This window comes from Parasteatoda tepidariorum, chromosome 9 (assembly GCF_043381705.1).
Source record: "Parasteatoda tepidariorum isolate YZ-2023 chromosome 9, CAS_Ptep_4.0, whole genome shotgun sequence".
In the NCBI taxonomy this organism is placed as follows: Eukaryota; Metazoa; Arthropoda; class Arachnida; order Araneae; family Theridiidae; genus Parasteatoda; species Parasteatoda tepidariorum.
Window position 1 is genome coordinate 37,884,298 of NC_092212.1, and position 25,176 is coordinate 37,909,473.

Genomic DNA, 25,176 nt, shown 5'->3' on the forward strand with positions numbered 1-25,176 from the left:
TTTTTTTTTTTTTTTTTTGATGGAAAGTTCCACAAAGTAAACTCAAATTTACTTTGTGCTTGGAAGAAAAAGGAAGAACTGGTATCGAGAGAGTTAATTTGAAATAGGCTTGCATTTAGTACATTATAAGTCTTTTACGCACATTTCCAATATATTTATTCAAAATTACGGGTGTCTCTTGGTCGAAATTACTTCGTAAATGGCAGGAAAGACATTTAATGACCAAAAACAAAATAATATTTAAAGGGTTGTGAATAGAACATCAAACTATTTACAGAATGTCAGTCGATCTTTTTAATAATATTGCTTTGCAATACCTTACGTTCACAAATTATGAAGTGTCCGTGCAAACTCTATTAATATTGCTAAGTGATTTATCACTTATGCATAGAAAATCTAAACTGAATGTAAGAAAAACTAAATCTCTTGATTTTGTAGATAAAAACTTATTTTATTCGAAATTTTATGCATGTTTTGATTGAAATAAATTACAGATCCTTTTCCTTTACTTCTTTTTTCTGCTGCTTTTGAACCTGTTAAGAAAAGATACTTATATTAATAAAAATTGTCATTTTTTTAATGTATACAGTATATTGCGCCATATGAATCATATAGATTTTTAGTGTAAACGCTTGAGGTCACAAATTAATATTTAAATAAAGGAAAAATGAAAACCAGATGAATCACTATCGAAGTTGGAACACCAAAACCACTTTCACTGATAGATGAAACTTGGAAGTTTTTCTAATAATCGCCTTTAACCTCCTCAAAATTCACATATTATGATATTACTCAGAAGGGAAGTATTGATATTCAATGTTGTTTTAAATTTTTTTAGCTTAAATGTATTATTCTTTAATTTTTAAAAAAAATTATTTACAATAAAATTTTCAGAAAATATATTACTTGTGGTTATTTGAGGATACTCTGTATGTTTCACAAAAAATACGAACTTAACACAGTAGTTCATGTATCAAAGATTTTTAGACATTTAGTTTTTTTAGATATCTGTAATACGCATTTAAAGCGAGAAAAAACAAGAAGGATAAATATATATAATTGACATTTTGAATTTGATGAATCATGCTAAGCAAGGTTCTTACGCACCTGGAAAAATTAATAACTGATACCAATTTTGTAATAAAGAAGCTGATGATTTCTTAATATTAGCTCCCATAATCGAAGCAAAATTTCATATCTGCCACCTTCGGATGTATATTTTTTACTTAGAGAAAATAAAACATTCTCATTGTTACAAACATAATAATATTAAAACATTATATTAATATAACTACCACTTTTTAGTTTTTTCCAGATCCATATAAACCTTGTTTAGGATAATAAAACCAAGGCATGCTTTATAATCACAAAATTTACTTGAAAGACAAACTTGCTATTAATTTACATTAGCATTAATTTGAATTAAGGCCCCTAACTTTTGGAATTGACAAGACATTGGTTCATTATTTTTTTAAAAGAAGAGTAAATCACTCATGCAATTACTGATATTCCAGTAAAAATCAATCAATATAAGTAAATATTATGTTTTAACTGTTCATAAGTAGTTACAGAGTGGTAAATTCGTTTGAAGTATGGATAGAAAAGAGATGTTTTTATCTATCAATACTTAATAGTTTTTAATATTTTTGGAAAATTGACTGCCTTGAGTTAAATTCTAGCAAAACATTATTAGTTTTTCTTCAAAAAAAAAAATAGGTTCTTGTTCAATTTAGTACCTTCGTTTCTCTAGTTACACTCAATAATCATTTTAAAGATCTTAATAGCTTTTCAGCTCATTGAGCTCTGGAAAAACATACCCGAAATACTTAATATTTTACTTTCGTATGCATCAATGCTTATACTTAAAATAACACTAAAACACACCTCTAGTTTATGCTTTTTAAGTAAAATTCAGATTACTTACTTGTTGAAAACAATGATTAATATGACTGTTGATATAAGTAGGAATCCAGATGTTAGACACAATACTATGATCAAAGATGAATCAGATTCATATTTATCTATAAAATACAATCGAAGAAATGCAAATATATGTATTAAAATAAAATTAACTAAGTACTGTATAATGAAAATAATTGTATAAATTTTAAAATGTTTCAAAATTTACTTATTTAATAATATGTATAACAACAAAAAAAAAACAATTTTAAAAGTCTTTTAAGAAATATAGCGTCAAAAGCCAACCACAAAAATTTTTTAAATGTGTAATATAAAGAATTAAATTTCAAATACTTGAAATTTTAGAAGTTCACACCTGTTTAAAATTAATCAGTGAAATTAATAAACAAGTCACTAATAAGCTATTTTAATAGAAAAGATTTGTATTTAGCAATGAATTTTAGCTATTTAATACATTTTAAAGACTTCTCTAAATTTTTCATGTAAATAAGCATCTCATGGGCATTATATAAAAATGTATACACATTCTCCCTCATATAAAAGTTTTAGATTTAAACAATGCACCTCAAGTCGTATTAGCATATCCATGTAATAAGTAAATTTTTCGATTTGTTTGTGATTTAACAATAAATAATGCTACTTTTTACCATAACTTCAAAATTAAGATTTTATGTAATTATTTCCTACACCTCAAATAGTGCTTTGCTCCTCATTTTATTCAAACTCGTTTTCTTGACAAACGAAAGTTGAACCTTCCTGACTTAATTCGTGTCACTAGAAACAATAACAACATCAAACTTAGTGTATTACCACAAAAATAATGTAATGTTCTTCTCACAATACTTATACAAGTTTATAATTTCCACCACAATTCTTTTTGTACATTTTAGTTATTACAGTTTCTCCTGTTCTCCTCTAAAAAATCCCAAACTTTGTTATTTGACTTGCCAGTAATACTTAGAAGTTACTATTTCTTGTCAGGAATGGCAACACAAAGTTTTAAAATTGTAAATGAATACCTTCTGCCACCTTACTTAAGTTGAATTGATTATTGAGGCAGCGAAATTGAATATGTGGAATTGCTCGTTTAATGGACCAATAGAATAGTCCATTTAAGAAATTCAGCCAAATTTTTAAATTTTTTAGTTCATTGAGGAGGCAGAAGATATTAATTCAGAGGTATATAGTTTTATATAGCAACTTTTTTGCACTACAGATTAACGATTTAAGATACTTCTTTTTTTTATATTCCTACTATAGATATACAATATATATACCTTCACACATATTTGATTTGTCATCGAAATATCTGCTTGGTGGACATACACAAACGCCTTTTCTTAAAAATTCATCGTACTGACATATCGCACCAATAGTAAGACAAGTGCCACTTAATTGCTCACATGCATCGTTGATTTCACATGTATCACCTTTGAAAGGAAATTTGCATTTACAAAAGTACCCATTGCTTTCGAATTCACAAAGTCCTCCATTTTGACAGTCGTTATCATTTGTGCACATTTCTAAAAATAAGAAGGGGAAAAAATACATTTGTTATCTATCATTTATGATTGCCATTTTAATTACTAAAGAGGAATGTTTAAAGTTTGTTTAAAAATGATAACCTATTGCAAGTAAATTTGAGTAAAAGTTCAAAGTAAATAAAATGTTAAGTTTTTACGAATCTGTATTTACATAACAAGCTTTTTCAATCAACCGGCTTCAAGTTAAAAGGCATCACATGAAGGGATAAGTAATCAGAATCACGTTTTCCATCAAGTGATCGAAACGATCTTAATAAAATTGAAAATAATCATGATTTGGAAAACTTAGAATTATTTACGTTTAGGTATAGCATTTCTTTAAATTCTTTAATGCCTATTTTTTAAATCTAGTGCCTAGCATTTCTTTAAATGCCTATTCTCTGTTTTTAAATTTAAAATCAGGCATTTAGTACGCCATATTTGAGAACATTTCAAAGATTTAGATTCTCACAAAAGATTTTTGATAAATATTTAAAGTACACTCATAAATATCTGAATGTATTTTATACTTACAGAATATATTATTGTTGCTTTATCATGTATTTGCTAACTGACTTTTTTTCTGTAACCATAACAGGATTATTTTCTTTATTATGAACATTCATATTTATTTACACCCATATTTCAGCGTACTTAGGGCTAAATACAGTAAATTATTATTTTTAAATAATGAAACATAATAAAAACTTCAAAAACTCAGGTTCTTAATTTGATCATAGGAGAAAATTATAATTTTTGTCAGTTCTAAGAAGCTGTGCACATCACTTTCGACAGACGTGTAGGAATTTTTCGGTGGTTAAACAAACTTTTATGACGTAAGTGATGCGCCAATATTTTCTGTTTGAGAGCTGATAAAATTTAAATTATTTTTTTTTTACTTTTATAGAAACTTGAATAACGTAATTTTTAAATTGTAGTCTTCATTTTGCAATTTTGCGTCTGTTTGCTTTAATTTATCGAAGAAAGTGGTGCTATAAAACTCAGATAGCTTCTTCAGGAATTTTTAATGTTTTAAAATATTTGTAAATTATATTACCATATTACCATAAGGCACAGAACTCCTTCTAAAATTTGAAAACTCCAAAAAGTCATCAAAATTTTAATGGTTGGGAAGCGATATAAGTTTGTATCGTTATCAGGGCGCAAAGCTTTAGCAGAGATTAGAATATTCTAACTGGTCGGAAAGTTACTGCAAGGAGAGTTAATAAAACTATAATAAATTATAAGAACTTTTAATATCATTTGCCGGAAACATCTAACAAAAAGTTAACTTGGCTAAAAGTTAACTTAAAAGTTAACTTAAAGTTAACTTAAAGTTAACTTGGCTCTTTCGTAATTTTAATGCATTTCATACAATTTAGTCAAACAAATATCATATTTTAGTTTAATATCTTAATTTTTTTTTAGTAAACGTAAAAAAATAAATAGATCAATGCTATGATGCATAATTATTTTTTTTCTCTTACCAGAACATGTTCCATTTCTTTGAAAATATCCTGGTTTGCAACCACAAAGTTTTCTTCCTTTATAATCGAACATACAAGCCAGAGAGTTCATACCGCAGTTACAATCTGTAAAATGAATATAAAAATAAATAGGTGTCAAACTGATTTGAAGTAAACAACTCATAAAGATAAGTATAATTTTTAAAAAGTATTAGTGTAGCTTTTTTTTCCATTCAATAAACGTAAGACGTTCAGTATTTAAAAATTTTTACCATAATACGCCGCGTTTACCAGGTGATTATGATGCTTTTTATACTCTATTATAGGAGTTCATTAACCCTTTCTAAGACAGTGGAAAGTATACTTACGACTTGTTAAAGTCTATGGTAAACTTTTTTACCACTTTTAATTTAGGTTTCCATTTGTTAATAACTTCAGTTTTCTTGTAGTGCGTTTGAATAAATTTGGTAACCATTTGTTAGTTTCAGAAAAGGTATAAAAGTTATAAATTCTTTTTGATGTTTGTATCATTTATAAAATTTATTTTATAAATAGCGAAAAATAAAAATCAATAAGTTCCTAATAAGTCGTGATAAATATACTTACCGCCAAAAAAATGGCATTTAAATTTAGATTAATTTTTTACGAGCGAAATTTTTTTTTCTTATATTAATTTCAATTCCAAAATACTTTAATTTACCTTTACTAGAAATAAATGGCCCATTAAAGGGTTAAAGTGTGTATCATGGAGAGAGACTAGGGATGCTCTAAAGCAGGGGTTTCCAACTTACATGAGGCCGGGGGCTGCAATTAAAAGCACCAGTCAAATGGCGGGCCGCAACTTTATCAAAATTTTATATAGGATTCTTTTATGTTTGAAGGAACATTAAATATTACTGTCAGATTTTTATCAAGTGGTACAAAACAAAAGTATTGAATTACAAATTAAAATAAGAAGTAGGATTTTAAAAATATTTAATTGCGTATTGAAAAATTCTAGCTTCAATAACTTTAATGTGCACCTATGTCTTTAACAATTAATGTGCAACAGACATCAAATTGTCAACATATAAAACTTAAAAGTATTTGAAACCAATATAGAATCTTTACGAAAATTGACCACAAAAAAATGACAACTAATATATTTTAGTTCGCGGGCCACAAGAAAAGGCTTCGCGGGCCGGATGCGGCCCGCCAGTCGCCAGTTGGTAACCACTGCTCTAAGGTGTTCGTCCATGTCTTCAAGTCTAATATTAAAACACTTTCACGCATGGTGGCACGACATCAAAACCGCACTCTTTAAAAAAATTGTTTTGAAATGCACTGTGTTTAACACATGAAACCAAAGTTTTCAAAGTAAAATTTAATCCTTTATCACAATTACCAGATGGCAGCACTACACTTAAATTGTGCCTTTCGTTTAGAAAAATAAAACTCGTTCAAAGCATTTCTTTCAATAGCTCAAATTTATTCATTTTAACCAAATAAAATTCATAAAATATTTAAAATCTATCGCTCAAATTTTTTGCTTTTTAGCTTGTTATGACACAGAGATTTATCTATTATAGAGATTTCTAAAATTTTTAAATTTATTTAAATGGTTTCCGAGCCACTGTGTACAGACACGGAAAAAAATGCCTGGTAAAATTACTGTATTATATGGTTATAACATTTCGGGTAAAAAAAATATATATATATATATTATTCTGATTAATAAAACAAAAATATATGGTATTTAAACCATTTATTTGATAGTTTTTCTGTATGTATGGTAACGGTATACGTTAAATTCTGGTTTTCAAGTTTTTAGTTTTTATTACCACACGTTTAATAAAAAATACAAAACTAAAAAGGAAATTTTATCGAATAAATGCTTTCTATGGCATGTTGTTAAGATATCATGCATAAAAAAATTCTTATAATAAATTATTTTAAAGTAACATTTAATACCTTAATGATTTCAATTAAGAAGTAAAGATGAATTGAACAATGAGAGACTATAGATAAAATTACCAAGATATTATTTTTGGTAAATTCTTTACAACATAACGTTTTAAGGAACACAGTTCCTAAACGTAATTTATGTAAGACTTTCACAGAGGAGTAAGTCAGCGTTTTCTCAAAACTTGCTATGTTATGTAAATGTATGTATTCTGTAAATCTGATATGAAAAGAAAAGCATAACAATAGTGCTAACATAAAACAACAGTAGTGCTAATGTAACATCTATATATATATTTCTCTTACACGGCGACAAAAAAAGCCTCATTTCAACTCCCCGAATNCTCGTTCTGTAGTAGTTCTTGCAGCTCCCGGAAGATCTGCAGGAATCTGTTTGCAGTTTCGCTGGCACTCTTGGGCTGTCTCTGCTTCTGCTGTGGTTTTCTCCTTGGCCTGGCACCGCAGCCTGAAAAACAGGCAGGGTGATCTCCATCGCAGTTGATGCAGGTAGCAGGAAGGCTTTTGGGCTTGGTGCATTGAAATGTAAAATGGGCTCCCGCACACTTCATACATGCAGGTTCATTTGGACAGTTCTTCTGGGTATGGCCAAACTTTTGGCACCGATAACATTGGACTTCAAAAGAGAGAAATAAGAGAAAACAGGGTAAATATATATAGAAAGATGACGTCACAAGAGGGTTTAGAGCAACGGCCAATAGGAGGGAAGGGTGAGTGGATGACGACGAATAGGGAGCAAGGAACAAAAATTTCTGTGTTTACTTAGTATTTACTATAAAGATGTAATTTTTTTTTAAAAAAGTTGTTATATGGATTTGAATGATTGTTTTGTGCATTTGTAATGTACCTAAGTTAGCGAGCGAAGCAAACCATATAAGATTCCGTAACAATTTTCGGGGGTTGGCGAGCGTTAGCGAGCAGAGGCCGCAGCCCACTAGTTCATAACAATCGCGCTATCAAAAGCAAAAAGAAAAAAAAGAGAAAAGTGAATATATCACGAATACAAATGCTTTTTGCTTCGTTTTTTTTTCTTTTGTTTTATGCAGCGCAAAGTATATTCTATCCTTTTGAATAGAGCTAACGAATATATCATTTCAGAATGCTCAATCTATTTTAAATAATCAGCTTATAAAATAACGCTTTATTTTTAATACCATTTACCTGTGCAGACTCCTCTTATCTGGGAGTAACCAAGAAAACAGCTGCATATTTTCCTGCCTTTCACACTCCACTGACAATTATAAGAATTGATACCACAATCACATTTCTTTTCTAGTAAGGATTAAAGAGAAATATAATTTTAGCTAAATAAAATGACGCTAAGATTTTATACTAAAAAGGTGATGTAACTATAAAATGAATAAACAAATGAAAACGTTATCACAACGTGACTATATTTAATTATAAATTTAAAGCTTAGGTTACAAGTCTTTTTTTTTTCAATAATTGTAAATCTGTCTTACTTTAGACACTAACTAAATAAATTAAATCTTACTTATACAAGGTTTTTTATTGTATTCTTTTACTTCTCCTGCTCTAAGTCTGAATCCAGTTTTGCAGTTACAGTAATAGTCGTTTCCTATTGGAACACATTCTGTTGACAGTTTTGGACAGATTGCAGGAACGCTGCTGCATTTGTTGCCATCTGGAAAAACAAAACCGGATTTACTCTCAAATTTAATGATTTCAAGGATGTCCATTGGTTTGAAAAATTCATCAACTTAAAAAAGCGACTAAAATTTACATAGTATTTTACAGAGTATTTTAACAAAACTTTTCATCACACCTGGAAATGAGTTAAACATTTCGATTCCTAATGAATCAGATAACTATGAAAAATTGTTTCATGTTGCATTGATAATGGCTTTAGATAGGTCAAAGCAAAATAGTACATAATTGCATTTTTTTTTACTTAAGTCTCTTTTAACTTTTAAGCTCTTAGTGAACTCTATATCTTCATATCGATTTTTTAAAATATACATACGAATCGTTATCTCACTTGCCTGGAGATAGACATGTCAGAAGCATAAAAATGATTGAAATCGGAATTTGCCTACCTTGCTTCTATGCAAGTCCTAAATAACACCTTAATTATTAGATATATCGACTAGGGTGCGATATCATTCGTTTCAACGTAAAATGTTACATCGGAAACATTACATAACTTGCCTAGATAGCAAAGAGTATGTAACCCTTTTTTCCTCCTCCTCAATCTGTTAAATCTAGATAATAAGCTCGAGATGAGCTGTTAACTTCAAGCATTCATATTTGAAGTTGCTAGGTCCCCACAAGTGATTGTGTTAACTTCAGATATTCATATTAAGCCTAAATTACATATTTTTAGACAATTTACAGCCTTCTTATAACTATTTCTGTGCTTAGTTACTCAGGTGCGGGTCTCAAACTTTAGGGCTATATTATATGAATAATGAAGCGGTAACTATAAATCTGGGAATTGATTTTACTTTCACGATAATTGGGGTTTTTTTTCCTACAAATTCCACGCCTGCCTAGTTTAGAGAAGGTAGATAATGGCCTCAAAAGTGTGCACAATTTCAGTTTCTTGTTATTTATCGTCAATTTTTATCGCCAAATATATACAACATATCTGTTGATGTTTTTGGTACTATTAATTCGTACTGACAAAAATATATACCTTTGTGGTTTATTGTTGGTACAAGTAGAATTCGCCAGTCAAGGTATAAGAAAATAGCTCAGTTTCAAAAATTTTGAATGACATTTGACCTTTAATACAAAGGTTCACTGAAAGTATTTTTGTACTAATGTTTAGTCTCGAAGTCGAAAAAAGTATAATGATCAATGTCATGGTTCACTAATTTCATAAAACTTAATCGCATGCAAATGCATATCTTTTTCTCAAAATTCCAGAAGATAACCCACCAGAAATATTGAGAAATTGAGACAAAACATTCAGGAATTTTTTTTGTTCGCCAAAATAAAATAAAATGAAATGAATATGTCTGATAATTTTACATAAAGAGCATCACCGGAAAATTTCTTTAATATCAAAAATGTCAAGCGCCAAACCTTGCGCAAATTATTTAAAAATTGCGTCTTCGTTATTCTGAAGTCTGTTGAAGTTGCTACTTTTGTAAGAGTTGCAGTCATGCATTGTCATGTTTCTAGTTTAGAAAGTACAAGCAGATCAGAATATACAAATTAATACTACTGTTTAGATATATATTTTCCAAATTCCTGTTTACTAAACTTTTTTTTGAAACTTCATTTTAAATTACATATATAACTGTTTAGAATATATATAACTGTTAAAAAAAACTATATACTTACAACCATCTGTTGAAGTTGAAAACGGCATTCTAGTTTTTCCAACATCTGTTGTTATATTGGTTGCTGTAAAGAACATATCTAATTATAGTAACTAATCCAAATTTTAAATAAGTTTTTATGAGAAAAATCATGTGTTAATGAAGAGTTATTACACTGAAGAGCCAAAAAAACTGGTATACCTCCCTAATATCGTGTAGCGTACCCGCGAGCACGCAGAAGTGCCGCAACACGACGTGGCATGGATTCGATCAATGTGCGAAGTAGTGCTGGAGATAATTGACACCATGAATCCTGCAGGGCTGTCCATAAACCAGTGGGAGTAAGAGGGGGTGNGTGTTGCGGCACTTCTGCGAGCTCGCGGGTACCCTACAAGATATTAGGCAGGTATACCAGTTTTTTTTGGCTCTTCAGTGTATATAACAGAAACATGATCATGAAATAGTACAGTAAGCTTTTTGCTGCGAGATTCTACAATGGTTATCATTCAATGAAAATTGAAAAAATAGTGATAATTCTCCCAAAAATAGTAAATTCCAATGAAATTTTAATATGGTGTTAAATAAGAGTTGATAAGTAAAATTACAATATGTAAATTAGTGGCGCTGCAATAGAATGATGCCATCTGTAATTAGCATAAATTGTATGTCTTATGGCAAGGCAGCAAATTTCGTTGTGCTTCTTAAATTAAAAATTTAAGATAGCCAATTTGCAAAAGTGACCCCCAGGCACCATTTGTCCAAGGAACTGAAATGGAGATGTGCGATAAAAGACTAAAGGCAGCACAAAGACAGATAGAAGTTGCCAGATGATAAAATAGGAGTCTTTCTGTGGTTCATAGACTTGGGCAACAATTTCTAACCATAGGCTCGGCATCCAGATGGTTTAGCCAAGAACGGCAAAATACTGTGACGTGCGCCGATAGCCAATAATCATCGTTATGCGCTTGAAAGAATATAAACGCAACACAGAGTCAGCTCAAATTCTTAATGCAGCTACCGGGAGATAGGTGTCAACGTATACTGTGCCTAGAAGGCTTTAAGAACGTGGTTTGTTTGCTATACAACAAGCCCTTTGAATGTCACTCTCATAACGCTTTATAAAGGAATGTTTAAGGTGGGTACAGCAACATGTCCACTAAGCGGCTGACCTATAGAGGGCACATTCGAGTTTAGATATACCTTATTAGATATAGTCCTCCACATTTGAGTCCAGATATAGCCGAGATATGTTTTTTTTCAGGAAAAAAGAAAGATTCGTGATAAAATTTATCTTTATTTCTCAATTGTCTTCATATCTATGAACAACCTCCACATTGCCAGCATAATGCACAACACTGTTTTTTTTTGTTTTTTTATTTAATTATTTATTTATGTTTATTTTATTTATTGATTTATTTGTTTATTTTTTGTCAAAATTTGACGAGCTTAAAATATTATTTGTAATCAATTCATATATTTTTTTTCCATTGAAAGTTGAAGGAAGACAGTGTGGATGTGACATGTCTGTTCCAACCCCACCACCATGTGGCTATATTAGCCCCACGAATACATGTGTTAGTCTCTGCTTAAATCAGATTTATTGATACTATATAGATCAAAATTTAATTTCAAAATAGTTAAAAAAAAAAAAAAGAACTTATAATATATTATCACTTTTTTCTGATATTCTGAAAACAAATTATGTTAATAAAAATGTAAAGAGTAAGTTTGGGAGTTACTTTTGTACCTTTAAAAACCTTGCTTTACAAATTTCTACTTAAGTAATCACAGTCAGATTATGCAACTACACATGAGACTGTGCATCAGTTTTTCCAGTCCACCTCACAGAAAACATTTGACCTATAAATACTAAAGTTATTCAAGGTATCTACTTTAGCCCAAAGATCAGAACAGCCCCCCTCTCTTCTATGCTAGATTTGTTTTATTGTAATTTTTGTAATATTATATTACATTATTTATTGTTATGTTATATTATTTATTGCTATGTTATATCATTTATTGTTATATTATATAGCTTATTCGCAACGTATATCCTATTTTTTGAATTTCGTAAACGCACCAGTAAAATTTAATAGCGATAGTTTTTATTTACTTTGTTTGCTGTAATTGCAGCAAATATTGCTATCATTTGCATTGAATGTTGTATCATTGGCTACTGTAAGAATGGAATTCAGTATAATTTAATAACAAACAAATCAAATGTTGAATGAAGTACTTTTACTCAAATTTTGTACCTACGAAAAGTTGAAGTTGTGTGCTGTGTTGTTGAGGTACTAACATCTGACGTAGAAGTTAAAGCTGTAAAAAAATATATTTTAAAATAAACAATGAAAATAGAACTATAAGAGTAAAACAAATTATAATTCATTTGAGTTATAACCTAAGGATATTAAACCAATTTCAAATATTTAAATTATAATAATAATAATAAAGATTTCAGATTTTTAATGCGTGCGTAGTTCAATCATTATGGAGTTTATAATCCCCTTTTTTATTATTTTAGCATTTAGACTAAAAGCAAAGATTTATAGCAAAATATCGTGCGGTAGATCATATTTACGGAATTATTTTTACTGTATTTGTTCAAAATTAAAATTAATTTGACTGAAAGTATTTCTTAGTAAAGGCTCGATTGAATATTTTAATTGTTTGTTTACCAACCACTCTTTAAATTATTTCCGATACAAATACAATCCGACGTTAATATTTTCTATAGATAGCGTTTTGTGAGCTGTTAATCGGCTATTAACTTACATTTGGATTAACCATCTTCAATGAAGAAAGTTTTTAGAACCCCTAATATTCAAGGGTATAATTAACGGAATTCTAACCCACGATCCATTTAACACTAAGAATATTTTACAACAGCCTTGTGATCGGTGCGAGCTAAGAATCGAGTTTAATTAGACCAGCCATTGCTGGAATTCGAACCTAGATCATCTCAATAAGAGGTGATTGCTATATCGCCTGTGTCACCGCGTCTCTGGAACTTTATTAAACCGTTTAAACGTTACAATTTCTCTAAGTAAATTACCCAAAAATGCTTACTCTTTCAAAAAAGACTAATATTTTCGAAAACAGCTTCTACACTGTTGACGAGGAAAAAATTAATTCCTTTCATAGGGTTTTCGTTCCGGCTTATCAGCAAAGAAATATCCGATCCTGTGGATTTTTATACCAGGTTTTGTGCCTGGATCAGATCTGTCAGTAACGAGGTATTAGTTAAAATAATTTGCATGCACTTTGACCTTTTGTGTGGCGTATATATGATCCAGAAGGAATACTTCACTAAGCCTTATATTTTGACATGTCCGTGCTAAAGAGCATTTATTCAAAAAGTATTTTATTTCGATCAGAGGAAAAAAATTAAGAAAGGAAAAGTAAAATTTTCTGCTATACAGACTCTTCTGAAAAATATACTAATGTTTTTGAAAACCAATTCCACTTTGGAGAAAATCAGGTCCTTTCTTAAGGTTTTTGTTCCGTTTTATAAGTAGAGAAATATCATATCATAGTGACTTTTGCACCAGGTTATGCGAGTAGAACAGATCCGTCCGTAACGATGTATCAGAAGAATTTACATGCACTTCTGCCATTCGTTTATCGTATATTTAATGGAACAGAAATGTTCAACTAAGCCTTATATTTTGTCATTTCTATGTTTAAGAGTATTTATTCGAAAAGTATTTTATTCCGATCAAAGGAAAAAAATTAAGAAAGAAAAAGTAGGAAAAGTAAAATTTTCTCCTATACAGACTCTTCTGAAAAAGATACTAATGTTTATGAAAACCAATTCTACTTTGGTGAAAATCAGATCCTTTCATAAGGTTTTTGTTCCGTTTTATAAGTACAGAAATATCAGATCATAGTGACTTTTGCACCAGGTTGTACGAGTAGAACAGATCCGTCCGTAACGATGTATCAGAAGAATTCACATGCACTTCTGTCATTCGTTTATCGTATATTTAATGGAATATAAATGTTCAACTAAGCCTTATATTTTGTCATGTCTATGTTTAAGAGTATTTATTCAAAGAATATTCGATTCCGATCAAAGGAAAAATTAAGAAAGAAAAAATAAGAAGAGAAAAATTTTCCGCAATACTTACGCAAACACATTTCACTGTCTCTATCATATACCAGAGAGTCGTCTATACATAAACATTCGGCCTTTTTTGACGTCACATTAAATCCACACGCTGAACCACTGGTTATATTACACTCTAGGATCTTATTCACACAGTCCATAACGTGTTCACATCTGTTTCCATATGTGCCAGGATGACAAATACAGAAATCATAACCGAAGATACCTTTATTACTACACGAGGCACCATTTAAGCAATCATCATATTCTGGAAGGCAATTCTCTACAACAAATAATAAATGTTAGTACAGTTTTCGGAATAAATTTTAGCTTCATTTTGAAGCAAAAAGTATAAATTGAAAATTACATGTTTAAACCCCCCTTCTAAATTAAAAAGAAAGATAATTTAAAAATAGTTGATTCAAATATATTTCTTTCTTTTTTTATTATTGTTCAATTTACGTTCAGTCGTAATTAATACACCAATGATGTGCTATTTATTCTGAACATAGCTCGAAATTCGTGTTTAAGAATGACACATCTGGAAATCTATGTTTAAGAAAATGAACACAACTGTAATAAGTGTTTACGAAGATGGACACGGTAAAAAATGCCCCTTTTTAATGCTCAAACCAAATTTAATAACTAAACTAGGAATTCCGTACTTACTTTTCCTTACTTTTTAAAACTCTTATCATGATTGTTATGCTGCCAAGTCCTGAACATCGGAATCGGGGTGGTTAGATACCTTACACATGTAATTTTTTACACGTTGTCTTCCTATTCAGAACTCTAAACAATAAAGTGAGTTTTAAAATCCTGAATTCGTACAACATAAATTTACTACCATTATTATAAATTTAAAGCAATCATGTTGAAAGCAACTGTTAACTTTAAAGCACTTTTTAAAAATAGACTAATTTAATAAGATGTACCAAGTGATTTGTGCAAAATGACGATATTACACTACGAATTTCCCAGAATTCAGTAAATTTATCTTTAAAAACACTCATAAAAGAAGTATGAAATACGGAATCAAATAATCTCTCCATTTTTGTAAATTGCTATGTTCATTTTCTTAAACACGCATTTTGAGCTTTTGCCAGACTTACAATCTCCCGGAGAACATGCTGGGTGTTAAAAAAATATCTGACCATTAAAAAAATAGGTGAAGAGAAAAATGGAAACTTAAGATTAACAAATTTATTCTGATTAAGTTTCAAAATTTATTGCAAACTTGGACTAAAATTCGCGTTGCCGAAGCTTTAATGTATTGTCATTTGCAACAACAACGGTGTAATGGTAATTAAATCTCTAATAGGGTATTATAAAAAAATAATAGAAAATATTTGAAGGCAAAACTACCACATGGTGTCATAAATACAACAGAAAACAATGTAAATAGTTTTTTTTACGAGTTAACAGAGTTTATTAAATACATTACAAAAACTGTGGTGTAATATCTTTCAGAATTTGGTGTACATACAATTCAGTATAGGAAATAAAACAATTTCAGTGAAAATATAACAGATATTTCTATTCATATGATAATTTAAGAAAACTATGCATTTAATTTACTTGTGAATCTTGTGATTTAGTTAAGGTTGTAGTTAAGTAGGAGAGATAGGAGGACAATTGTTCTAGGTACCGGGACTTCTCAAGAAACGGTTCCTTACGAAAAGTATGGTGCTTATTTTTTTTTTTTTAAGAAAATTGCAGATAGTTTCCTTACATCTACATAAAAACTACGATTTTGTATACAGGATCTTCAAAAATTCTATAAATATTAAAATAAGGTTTTTTGTGCTTTGAAGATTGTTGTTGTAATTCATTTATGTCGCACTAGAGCTGCACATTGGGCTGTTGGCGACGGTCTGGGAAACATCCCTGAGGATGATCCGAAGACATGCCATCGCAATTTTGATCCTCTGCAGAGTGGATGGCACCCCCGCTCCGGTAGCCAGACGACCTGCACGCGAAGTCGAGCACTTTACGATAGAATAGTTTAACGAGGACCAATACCGCACACCTTCGGTCCCTACGCAGACTGATCCACGTGGTCACCCACCCGCACACTGACCTCAATCATAGATGCTTGACTTTGGCGATCTGCTGGGAACCGTGTCTTAACGATCAGTCCACTGCGGAACTGTGCTTTGAGAAAAGACCCACAATAAATTTTGTCTTTGAGTCCGTATTACCTTTGTTCATCTTAGGATGTAATTATCATATATATATATATATATATACAACCCTATTCGAGATTTAATTACCATTTAAAGTTGGTGTAATTAGTTGATTATTTTAAGTAATTTCCCTATTAAGAGTTTACATTTTTACTGTTAATTAAATTTGCTTACCTCTACATGTTTCGCTGTCCTTGTCATATGTTAAGCCATTATGGCATAAACACTCAGCTACTTCTAAAACTGGGTTATAACCACAAGTCACTCCAATGTCTGTATTGCATTTTAAGTTATAGTTGTAACAATCAGTCACAGTTTCACACTGATGTCCAAAAGTTCCATTAAGACACTTACAGAAATCGTATTTACCAGTGCCTATGCAAGTAGCTTCATTTTGACAATCATCAGAATCCTCACAAATTTCTAGAAACAAAAATTATTTCACCTAAATGTACAAAGTTTAAAATAATTTATTCGTTTTTGAAACTTTACTTTTAAAAAAAAAAAACTTTATGTAATTAATGATACATGAAAATTAATAAAAGAGGGCAAGAATCAAGTTGTTTCAGTAACAAATGAAGCAAATGTTAATTTAAGAATTTTGTGTATAATGAAAAGAAAAACATTTAATTTTTAAGCAAATAAGTTCATTCAGCAAAGTAGTAAATATCAAATAGGTTCTACGCTGTAGAGCATGTGAAAATCATTTTACAGTGCAAACTTAGTATGAGGTTAACTTTGCAGTGTAAAATGAGTACTGCATTTATTCTACTCTATTGAATGAGTAAAACTTATTCCACATGGTAGATTTTAAGAAGTTTATTCTACAGTATAGGATAAGTCTCAAGTCCCTCCCATAGTGTAGATCCATGCTCTGGGAATAGCTACAGGCTTATTCTACAATGTAAAATGAGTACGAAGTATAAACTATAGAATATACTTTAATAGCCATTACCTTCGTCCTAAGGTTTATAATAATTATCATCCTCATCCCCCCATTTTTCTCATAATTATTAACTACTAGAAAAGTGTTAATGAAATTTATTTTACAGTGAAGAGTGAGTATCAAGTTTTATCTTCACAATAGAAATGACTACAATGGAAAGACTTCGTTCCAAGGAAAAAACAGAAGCTAGTTTACAAATTATATTATTAATAATCTATACTACCATTAATATTCAATATTAAAAACTAATAATCAATTAATATAAAATATTACTAATCAATACTATTATTAATAATTAAAAATAAAATTTCTTTCCAAAATTAATGAATATCATATTCAATCTACATCGTGTTATGAATATGAATGTTAATTCTAAACAAGTAAGTATCTAGTTTTTACTAAATTGTAAAATGAGTAGCAAGGTTAATCTGCAGAGTAGACTGAGTATCAGCTTTTGCGAGTATCAGAGTAGAATGAGTATCTTCAGAGTAGAGTGAGTATGGTGTACTTTATTAGAAGTTTATAAGGTGAATTGCATTAGAGTTTATAAGAGTTTATTTAGTATATAAGAGTTCATAAAGTGTGTATGTGAGTATTATAAAGTATTATAAAGTAAAGTGAAGTATATTAGAGTTTATAAAGTGTACTTTAGAGCATCGAGTGTAGTAGATATTTTTACAATATTAAGTTTTTTTTCTTTTTTAAAAAATGCTTAAAGCGTTTCTGATTTTTAATCCTTTTTAAATAATTTAGTATTTTTAATTACATAATTAATTTTCTATTTGCTTAAATAGTATTATAAATTAATATTAAGTTGTGACAAGCGACTGCACTTTTATAGCAAATAATGATTAAATTAAAACTGAACTCAGTGGCGCGACAGCCCATAGAGAGCCAAGGCTTACTGTGCCCATCTCAGCTTTCATGACCTTGGACTCCGGGTTGTAAGACATGTGTTCCTGTTGGGTGGTCAACCGAACGCGAAAACCCCAGTGTTTAGTTCCCAAGCATTCTTGGTACTCATTTTATCTACCACTGAAAGGATAAGAGGCTGAGTCAACCGTGCCCAGCCCGAGGATTGAACCAAGGACATGTGGCACGAAAGCGTGAAGGAGTAAATCAGTAAATTAAAGTATTGTGAGCAAATTAAAGTATCAAAAAATTTTAAGTAGCTGCATTTTATCCACAAAAATAGTTAAATATCTAATGAGTCTCTTACCTCTACATGTTTCGGTATCGCTGTCATAATATAATCCATTTTTACATAAACATTCAGCTGTTTGTGTAGTGGGGTCGTATCCGCAAATTGCTTCACTATCTTTATTGCATTCAATGTAATTTAGGTCGCAGTCTGTCACATTTTCACAGTAATGTCCATAAGTTCCTTGGAGACATTTACAAAAATTATAATTGCTAGTGTTTGTACATGCAGCTCCATTCTTGCAATTCATTTCTGAGACGCAGGTTTCTAAAATATAAAAATGCATTTAAGCTTACATATATTTTTTTTCTCAAAGCGTTATAAGCAATTTTGTTATAATAATATTTTTAAAACTTTGTATATATTTTTGAGTTTACTGTTTTCGATTTTCTTCATATCTCCTATAAATATTTACAAATTTAGTACATTCTGAAAAATACTAATGAATTTATATAAGTTTTAATTAAATTTTCAAATAAGATTTTAATTGAGATTGTTGATGATTTTACATGTTTCACGCATGTCTAAAAAATATGGTTGATTTTAAAAATCAATTAAAGAAAAGAAAATCGAGTAAGAAAAAATTAATATATAAATAATATTTTCTAGCTCTGAAACAATAAGTATCATACATTGCTCACAGAGTAACTCTGACATTTGTGTGGCAATAATTCTTAAACTACACCAGAAATAACTTGTCGATGGTTTTTTAAATTTAGAAACCGATCAAAAGGCGTGAATTCGTAAATGAACACAGCTGAAAATGCATATTTACGGAAAGGAAAAAGCTCAGTATGCGCGTTTGTGAAAATGGACGCAGCTCGAAATGCATGTTTATGGAAATGGTCACAGCTCGAAACGCGTGTTTTCGAAAAAGGGTAAAGCTATTTATGAAAATGGACGTAGCCTTTGATTCCATTTCCAGACTTCTTTCATGAGTACGCTTCTTTTTTCTAAGATTTATCTGATTAATCTAAATAAATTTGTAATGTGATATCGCTCATTTGCAAAAATCATTTCGCCTTTTTTTAAATTAGTTTTTAATTGCAAAGATTTTAAAAGTCAAATATTTATTTTACAAGGGTGCTACGGTTTGTAAAAACTTATAATGGTTGTAGTAAATTTAAGTTCTAAGAATTTAGAGTTTCTAAGCTTTATTGTTTAGTGTTCTGAACAAATACAACGCCTTAAAGGGTACACTTGCAATATAAACACCTATCCACCACGTCCCCAAAGTCTGATAATTTGCTCCGCATTGAATATGCCAAGCATTTTAAAAATTAGGCACACAATACCTTGTTTAGTTGTCAAGTTTAAAAGCAGAAAAGACACATTTTTTCCGAGTCCATTATTGTGAGCACACATTTTGAACTGTGTCCATTTTCGTAAATGCGTATTGTGAACTGTGTTTAATTTCGTAAACACGCATTTCGAGTTGCACCAGAATATATGACCACAAGAAACTCTAAAATATGGCGAAATACTAAACATAAAATACCTCTGCATAATCCGAGATCTGAATCATACTTTCCGTTGTAACACAAACACTCCGCCCTCTTTTCCAATACGCTAAATCCACAAACAGCGTCACTTTCATTGTTGCATACCAATGTTTCTTCAACACAAGAAGTCACATATTCGCAGAAGTCTCCGTAAGTCCCAGAAATACAGTCACAAAAGTCATAATTTCCTACACGTTTGCAATTTCCTCCGTTTGTGCATTTGAAGTAACTACAAGTTTCTGTAAAAAATAGATTGAAAGATATCACATATATATATATATATATATGTGTGTGTGTGTGTTACGGTGAATCACCGAAATCTGGGGAATATCGACATTCACCGGTGAATGTCGGCATTCACGTAGTCGCTTGGTGTATGTCCGAAATATTTGCTAAATACCCTTATTTCTGACTCTCACCGGTGAATGTCAACAATCACATAGTCGCTTTGGTGAATATCCGAAATATTTGTTATATCCGATTTTATATTAATTTATTCGTTAATATTATTATATTTATTTGATATATTTATATTTATTCTATATTTTAATACTTACTGACGATAGATTAGAAGAAACATCAGTGTTTGGAGTATCGGGCAAATATNTCGTTTGGCGTTTCCATTCAAAATGTCAATCGATAACGTCTACTGTTTAGCGTCGTAATGTCTGACCACACAGTAACTAGACTAGAATGTTTATCAAATATTACGATGATTTCGTTCGAAAATATTTGCTTCACTTCAACTTAGCTTTTTAAAATGTAATAAATAAATGGTGGATGAGCTAAAATAATTTGAGTAAACATTTTTCACTTGACGTAAAATGTTTTTGGCGAACTTCTAAAAATAAGTTAACATTGTCACTTTTAAATACTCAGTTTTCAAAATTTAAACTATTCTTAAATATTGTGAGTCAATAATCTCTTTCTTTATGTATATATATATATATATATAAGCCTTAATCTGCGAAATATGGTTCCAACAGTCAGGGAGGATTCCAAAGTTTGGATCCCTTAATGCTAATTGCTTCTTAGTTTCACTTGTAGAAAAAAAATACTTCTCACAAATTATTTCTCTTTGTTTTAAATTATGAATTGTGAAAAATACCATTAGTACTGATTACAATTACCTCTGCATGTTTCAGTTTCATTATCGTATTCTAAGGCATTAGGGCAGATACATTCAGTGACATTCAGATCTAAGTTAAAACCGCATGTTGCTCCACTTCTTTCTTTGCATATAACGTTGTTATTGTCACAATCAGTCGCATTTTCACATTTGTTTCCATATGTTCCAAGACGACATTCGCAGAAAGCGTAATTACCAATGTTCTTGCAAACAGCTCCATTAGAACAATCGCCCCCTGCATAGCATGGTACTGAAAAAAAATGATGAATTTGTTTAAATTTATTATTTAAAGGTTTCACCTCCTTTGCGCTAACGCTAGCCAACGTTTCGAAGTTCTTTTCGAATTGCTTCGCAATCAGAGCTAACTTCTCTCGATAATTGAAGGATTTACTTCCGTTTAGAAACGTATAAGAAATTAAACGCAAAATATCTACATATTACATCGAAATTTAAACAGTTTATTAATTTTTTTACGATGTACAATTTTGAATTTCTGTGTACAGAAACACAATAGCTATAAATCCTTTATTTTATCACAAATTTGTAAAATGTAAAAGAACCAAAAAACAAGAGTAGGAAAAAAGTATAATCATTTAAAGGTTAGTATAAAGTAGTGTGTGGAAGTTCAAATAAAACTTAGAGTTGAACTCAATGTTAAAAATTCCAATTTTTCTGGGGCAATTAAATTAACCTATAACCTCTGTAATTAACCTCAATAATTTATTTTTTCTAAGTACACATTCCTCAATTTTAACATTTAAGTCACAAAGCAGCTGTCTCGAGTTTAATGTTAAATATTTTTTTTTGCAATTAATTTTTATCGTGATAAAGTTTTTGTAACTTATAGTAGAAGGCAAATCAAAATTTGTCATTTATATTCGATATAATTATTCTGATTGCTGGTTACAAACATTCAAATTTTTCTATCTGGAATTACTCTTTTAAATAACTTGTAAATTAATTCATTCGATTAGCAATAGAAATATATTGTTTTTTAAAAAACAAATAAAGCCTTCATCCTGTTTTAATTGGAAAAATTGTAAACTAGTAATATACAAAAAATATATAATAAATACGTAAAAAAATTGTTTTGTCAAAATTTCGAAAACTACGTCGTTCCTCATGATAGTAAAGTATAACTTCAGAAAGTTAAAGTTCAAAAAACTCAACATAATTTCTTTTCTTTGTGATTATATTATTCTATGGACATCAAAATGTAGCTTTATGTAGTTTTATGTAGTCAAATGTAGTTTTCCAACTTTTTTACAATTCAGATCACTGTGTGATGGATTATTTTTTATGCTGTTTTCTAAATTTGTTTTCTTAATTTTAAGGATATATTTAAGTAATATTATATTTGTAATACAATTTTATAGCTTTAAAGTAAAGACAAATTATTTTTTTTAAATTATCTGCTCTTCTTTATTTTAGATAATCTTATAAAACAAATTCTCCTCCGTGCGCACCTTTGAAATTAAGTAACAAATGATAGAGGAAAACCTAATTTTGACGTAACGACCTGATAGGTCAAAAAGAACTTCATAGGCTTCACAAACGCTTAATCGGGCAAGTCGGAAATGTGAAAACTCATTTATATTAAAAAAACAATATATTTTTTCAATATTTTCATCCAGTAGTATATGAGAAATTTGGAATCATATTTTATTACCAAAATAAAATTTTTATTCTCTCTCGTTTTCATTTTTTATATTTTTGACCTGCAATGGATGATGCCATCTTCTCCAAACTCAGAAATATTTATAGTTACCTTTGCATGCTTCAGATTCAATGTCATATTTCAAATCATTATCGCATATACATTCAGCGACAGTCAGATTTAAGTTATAACCGCATACTGCTCCACTTCCTTCTCCGCACATCACACTGTTATTTTCACACTCAGTTACTTTTTCACATTGATGTCCATATGTTCCATTGTGACACTCGCAAAAATGGTAATTACCGATATTTTTGCACCCAGCTCCATTTCTACAATCAGTTCTGCCATTGCATGTTTCTGAAAATGAGAAGACTTTTATTCCATATTTATTACGAGGGAAATTCCCCACTTTACTAGGTAAATAAAATATGAGAGTATCTTGTACATCAGGTATTCCTAAAATCAATAACAATTTGGAAATTCAATAAAAAAAAAGACAAAACGAGAAGAAAATGTATGGCTTTATAATATTTTATCCTGTCAATAGATGACAATGCTGACTGGAAATTACTATAAAAAATATCCTGCACCAAGCAAGACCATTATAATTTAAAATATTTTGCACGGGTGCTAATACTTTTTGTCTTCAGACAGAGCCACGTTTTTGTAACAAATAGTGCCCATTTCGAAAACATAAATTTGTGGGTTTTTCTAGTCATTAGCATGACTTCTACCAGTTGGCAAAATTTTGTATGAAATTTGAAACTTAGAGAGTATAAATCAACTGGTATTCTAAATAGTACGGAGTAACGAATGTATTCTCACCTCCTTCGTGTTTATTTCGATGGCTTTATCAATATCGCTGTTATTTTTGAGAGACGTATTACATAAAATATTTTTATTATATATGGTTAGGCTTATTCGCAAAAAAAAATCTTTAAACATTTGAATTAGACAAGATAAACGAGGCTCATTTTAATTAGCTACATCCATTCTGACGCGTGCATTTAAAGAGAACACGAATGGTCCAGCTTGACCCCTACTACTTTATCTAGTATTTAACTTGTTAACTGTGAAATAAACCTTTGTTCAACACATTTTACAATGGGGGCATTTTTTCTTCGTAATTAAAAGTAATATCAAGTCATTTCCCAGACAAAAACTGTTGACATGTCCATTGCAATAGTTCGTCTAAAATGAAGCATTTCGTCATACGTAGTTATCAGGTTAAATCCTTCAAAATCCTACTAAATTCTTCAATATAATTGCCAACTCGTACTGAAAGGCAGACAAAAGATAGCAAAATTATCATAAGGATTATGACAGTGAAACTTAGAATTGAATGAAATATCGTTACTAGCCACCTTGCACAAGTAATCGTGCAGCGGAATAGTTAGTTTTTTTTATTTCTAACTAGCCATCTCCAATGACCAACAGGTCCACCTTTTTAAATTAATATATTTCTAAGTCTTTCGAGGTTTCAATTCATATAGTTAAAAATTAATTCTATATGTAAGCATAAACTCATAATGCTCAAGCGAGAGTAGAATTATTTTCATCTCTTACATGCTCACTCTTTTAGACGTCTTAGGCGTTTTGAGAAATCTTTCGAATTTGAAATTTGACGAAAAGGGGTATTGTAGAGAATTCGTTATTAAAATGGTCTATACAGCATATTCTAACATGCTAAACAAAGCAAATAAGCTAATTAGCTCAATGGCACCATTAACTTTACAATGGTACTTTTGTTTTGTTTCTAGCACATGTTTATGTTTCATATAAGCTGTGAGCTTAAAGAGCATTAATTAGACATTTAATTTTTTCACGAGATTCATCGGCATCAATTTTTTTTGAATTTCTTAGTTGTTTACATGACAGGGAAACGTTGAAACAATGCAAAACCACATTTTTCAATATTGAAGCGAACGCTTCAACGTAGGGGGAGGGCGGCTATCGCAAAATGATAAGAAAAATATTAACAATCTGTAACAGAAAATGACATGTCATACGGTGAAACGATTCAAGAAATACTAAGGAAAGTGTAATCTGTAGTAATGGTTTCCGACAACAAAATTTCCTATTTTACATATTGCTCCTAAACGAACTGAAGCCGCAATGGTAATTGTTTAAAAACCTCTCCATAAGAATTTGTATGCTTTTAGAAGAAGCATGATACAAATCGGTTCTTCCATTTTCGAGTCATACATACACCCAAACATACCAAACTTACACCCGAACGAAGCTTTTATATAGAGAAAAAATACAGCATACGATATACTCAGCTCTTTC

The 25,176-nt window shown here is 30.2% G+C and overlaps 1 protein-coding gene across 1 annotated transcript in view; it reads right to left on the reverse strand.

Annotated features, from left to right (window-relative positions):
• Window positions 1–426: 426 nt before the first annotated feature.
• The window catches only part of LOC107446126 (neurogenic locus notch homolog protein 1), a gene marked incomplete in the record, with an annotated part of 98,987 nt that continues 74,237 nt past the window's right edge, over window positions 427–25,176 (reverse strand). The window contains 13 exon segments of the mRNA XM_071184773.1: window positions 427–533; window positions 1,925–2,021; window positions 3,198–3,443; window positions 4,931–5,035; window positions 8,030–8,140; window positions 8,364–8,513; window positions 10,178–10,240; window positions 12,415–12,474; window positions 14,286–14,546; window positions 16,624–16,872; window positions 18,615–18,863; window positions 20,095–20,337; window positions 21,229–21,477. Coding sequence (XP_071040874.1) covers window positions 506–533; window positions 1,925–2,021; window positions 3,198–3,443; window positions 4,931–5,035; window positions 8,030–8,140; window positions 8,364–8,513; window positions 10,178–10,240; window positions 12,415–12,474; window positions 14,286–14,546; window positions 16,624–16,872; window positions 18,615–18,863; window positions 20,095–20,337; window positions 21,229–21,477 — 2,111 coding nt within the window.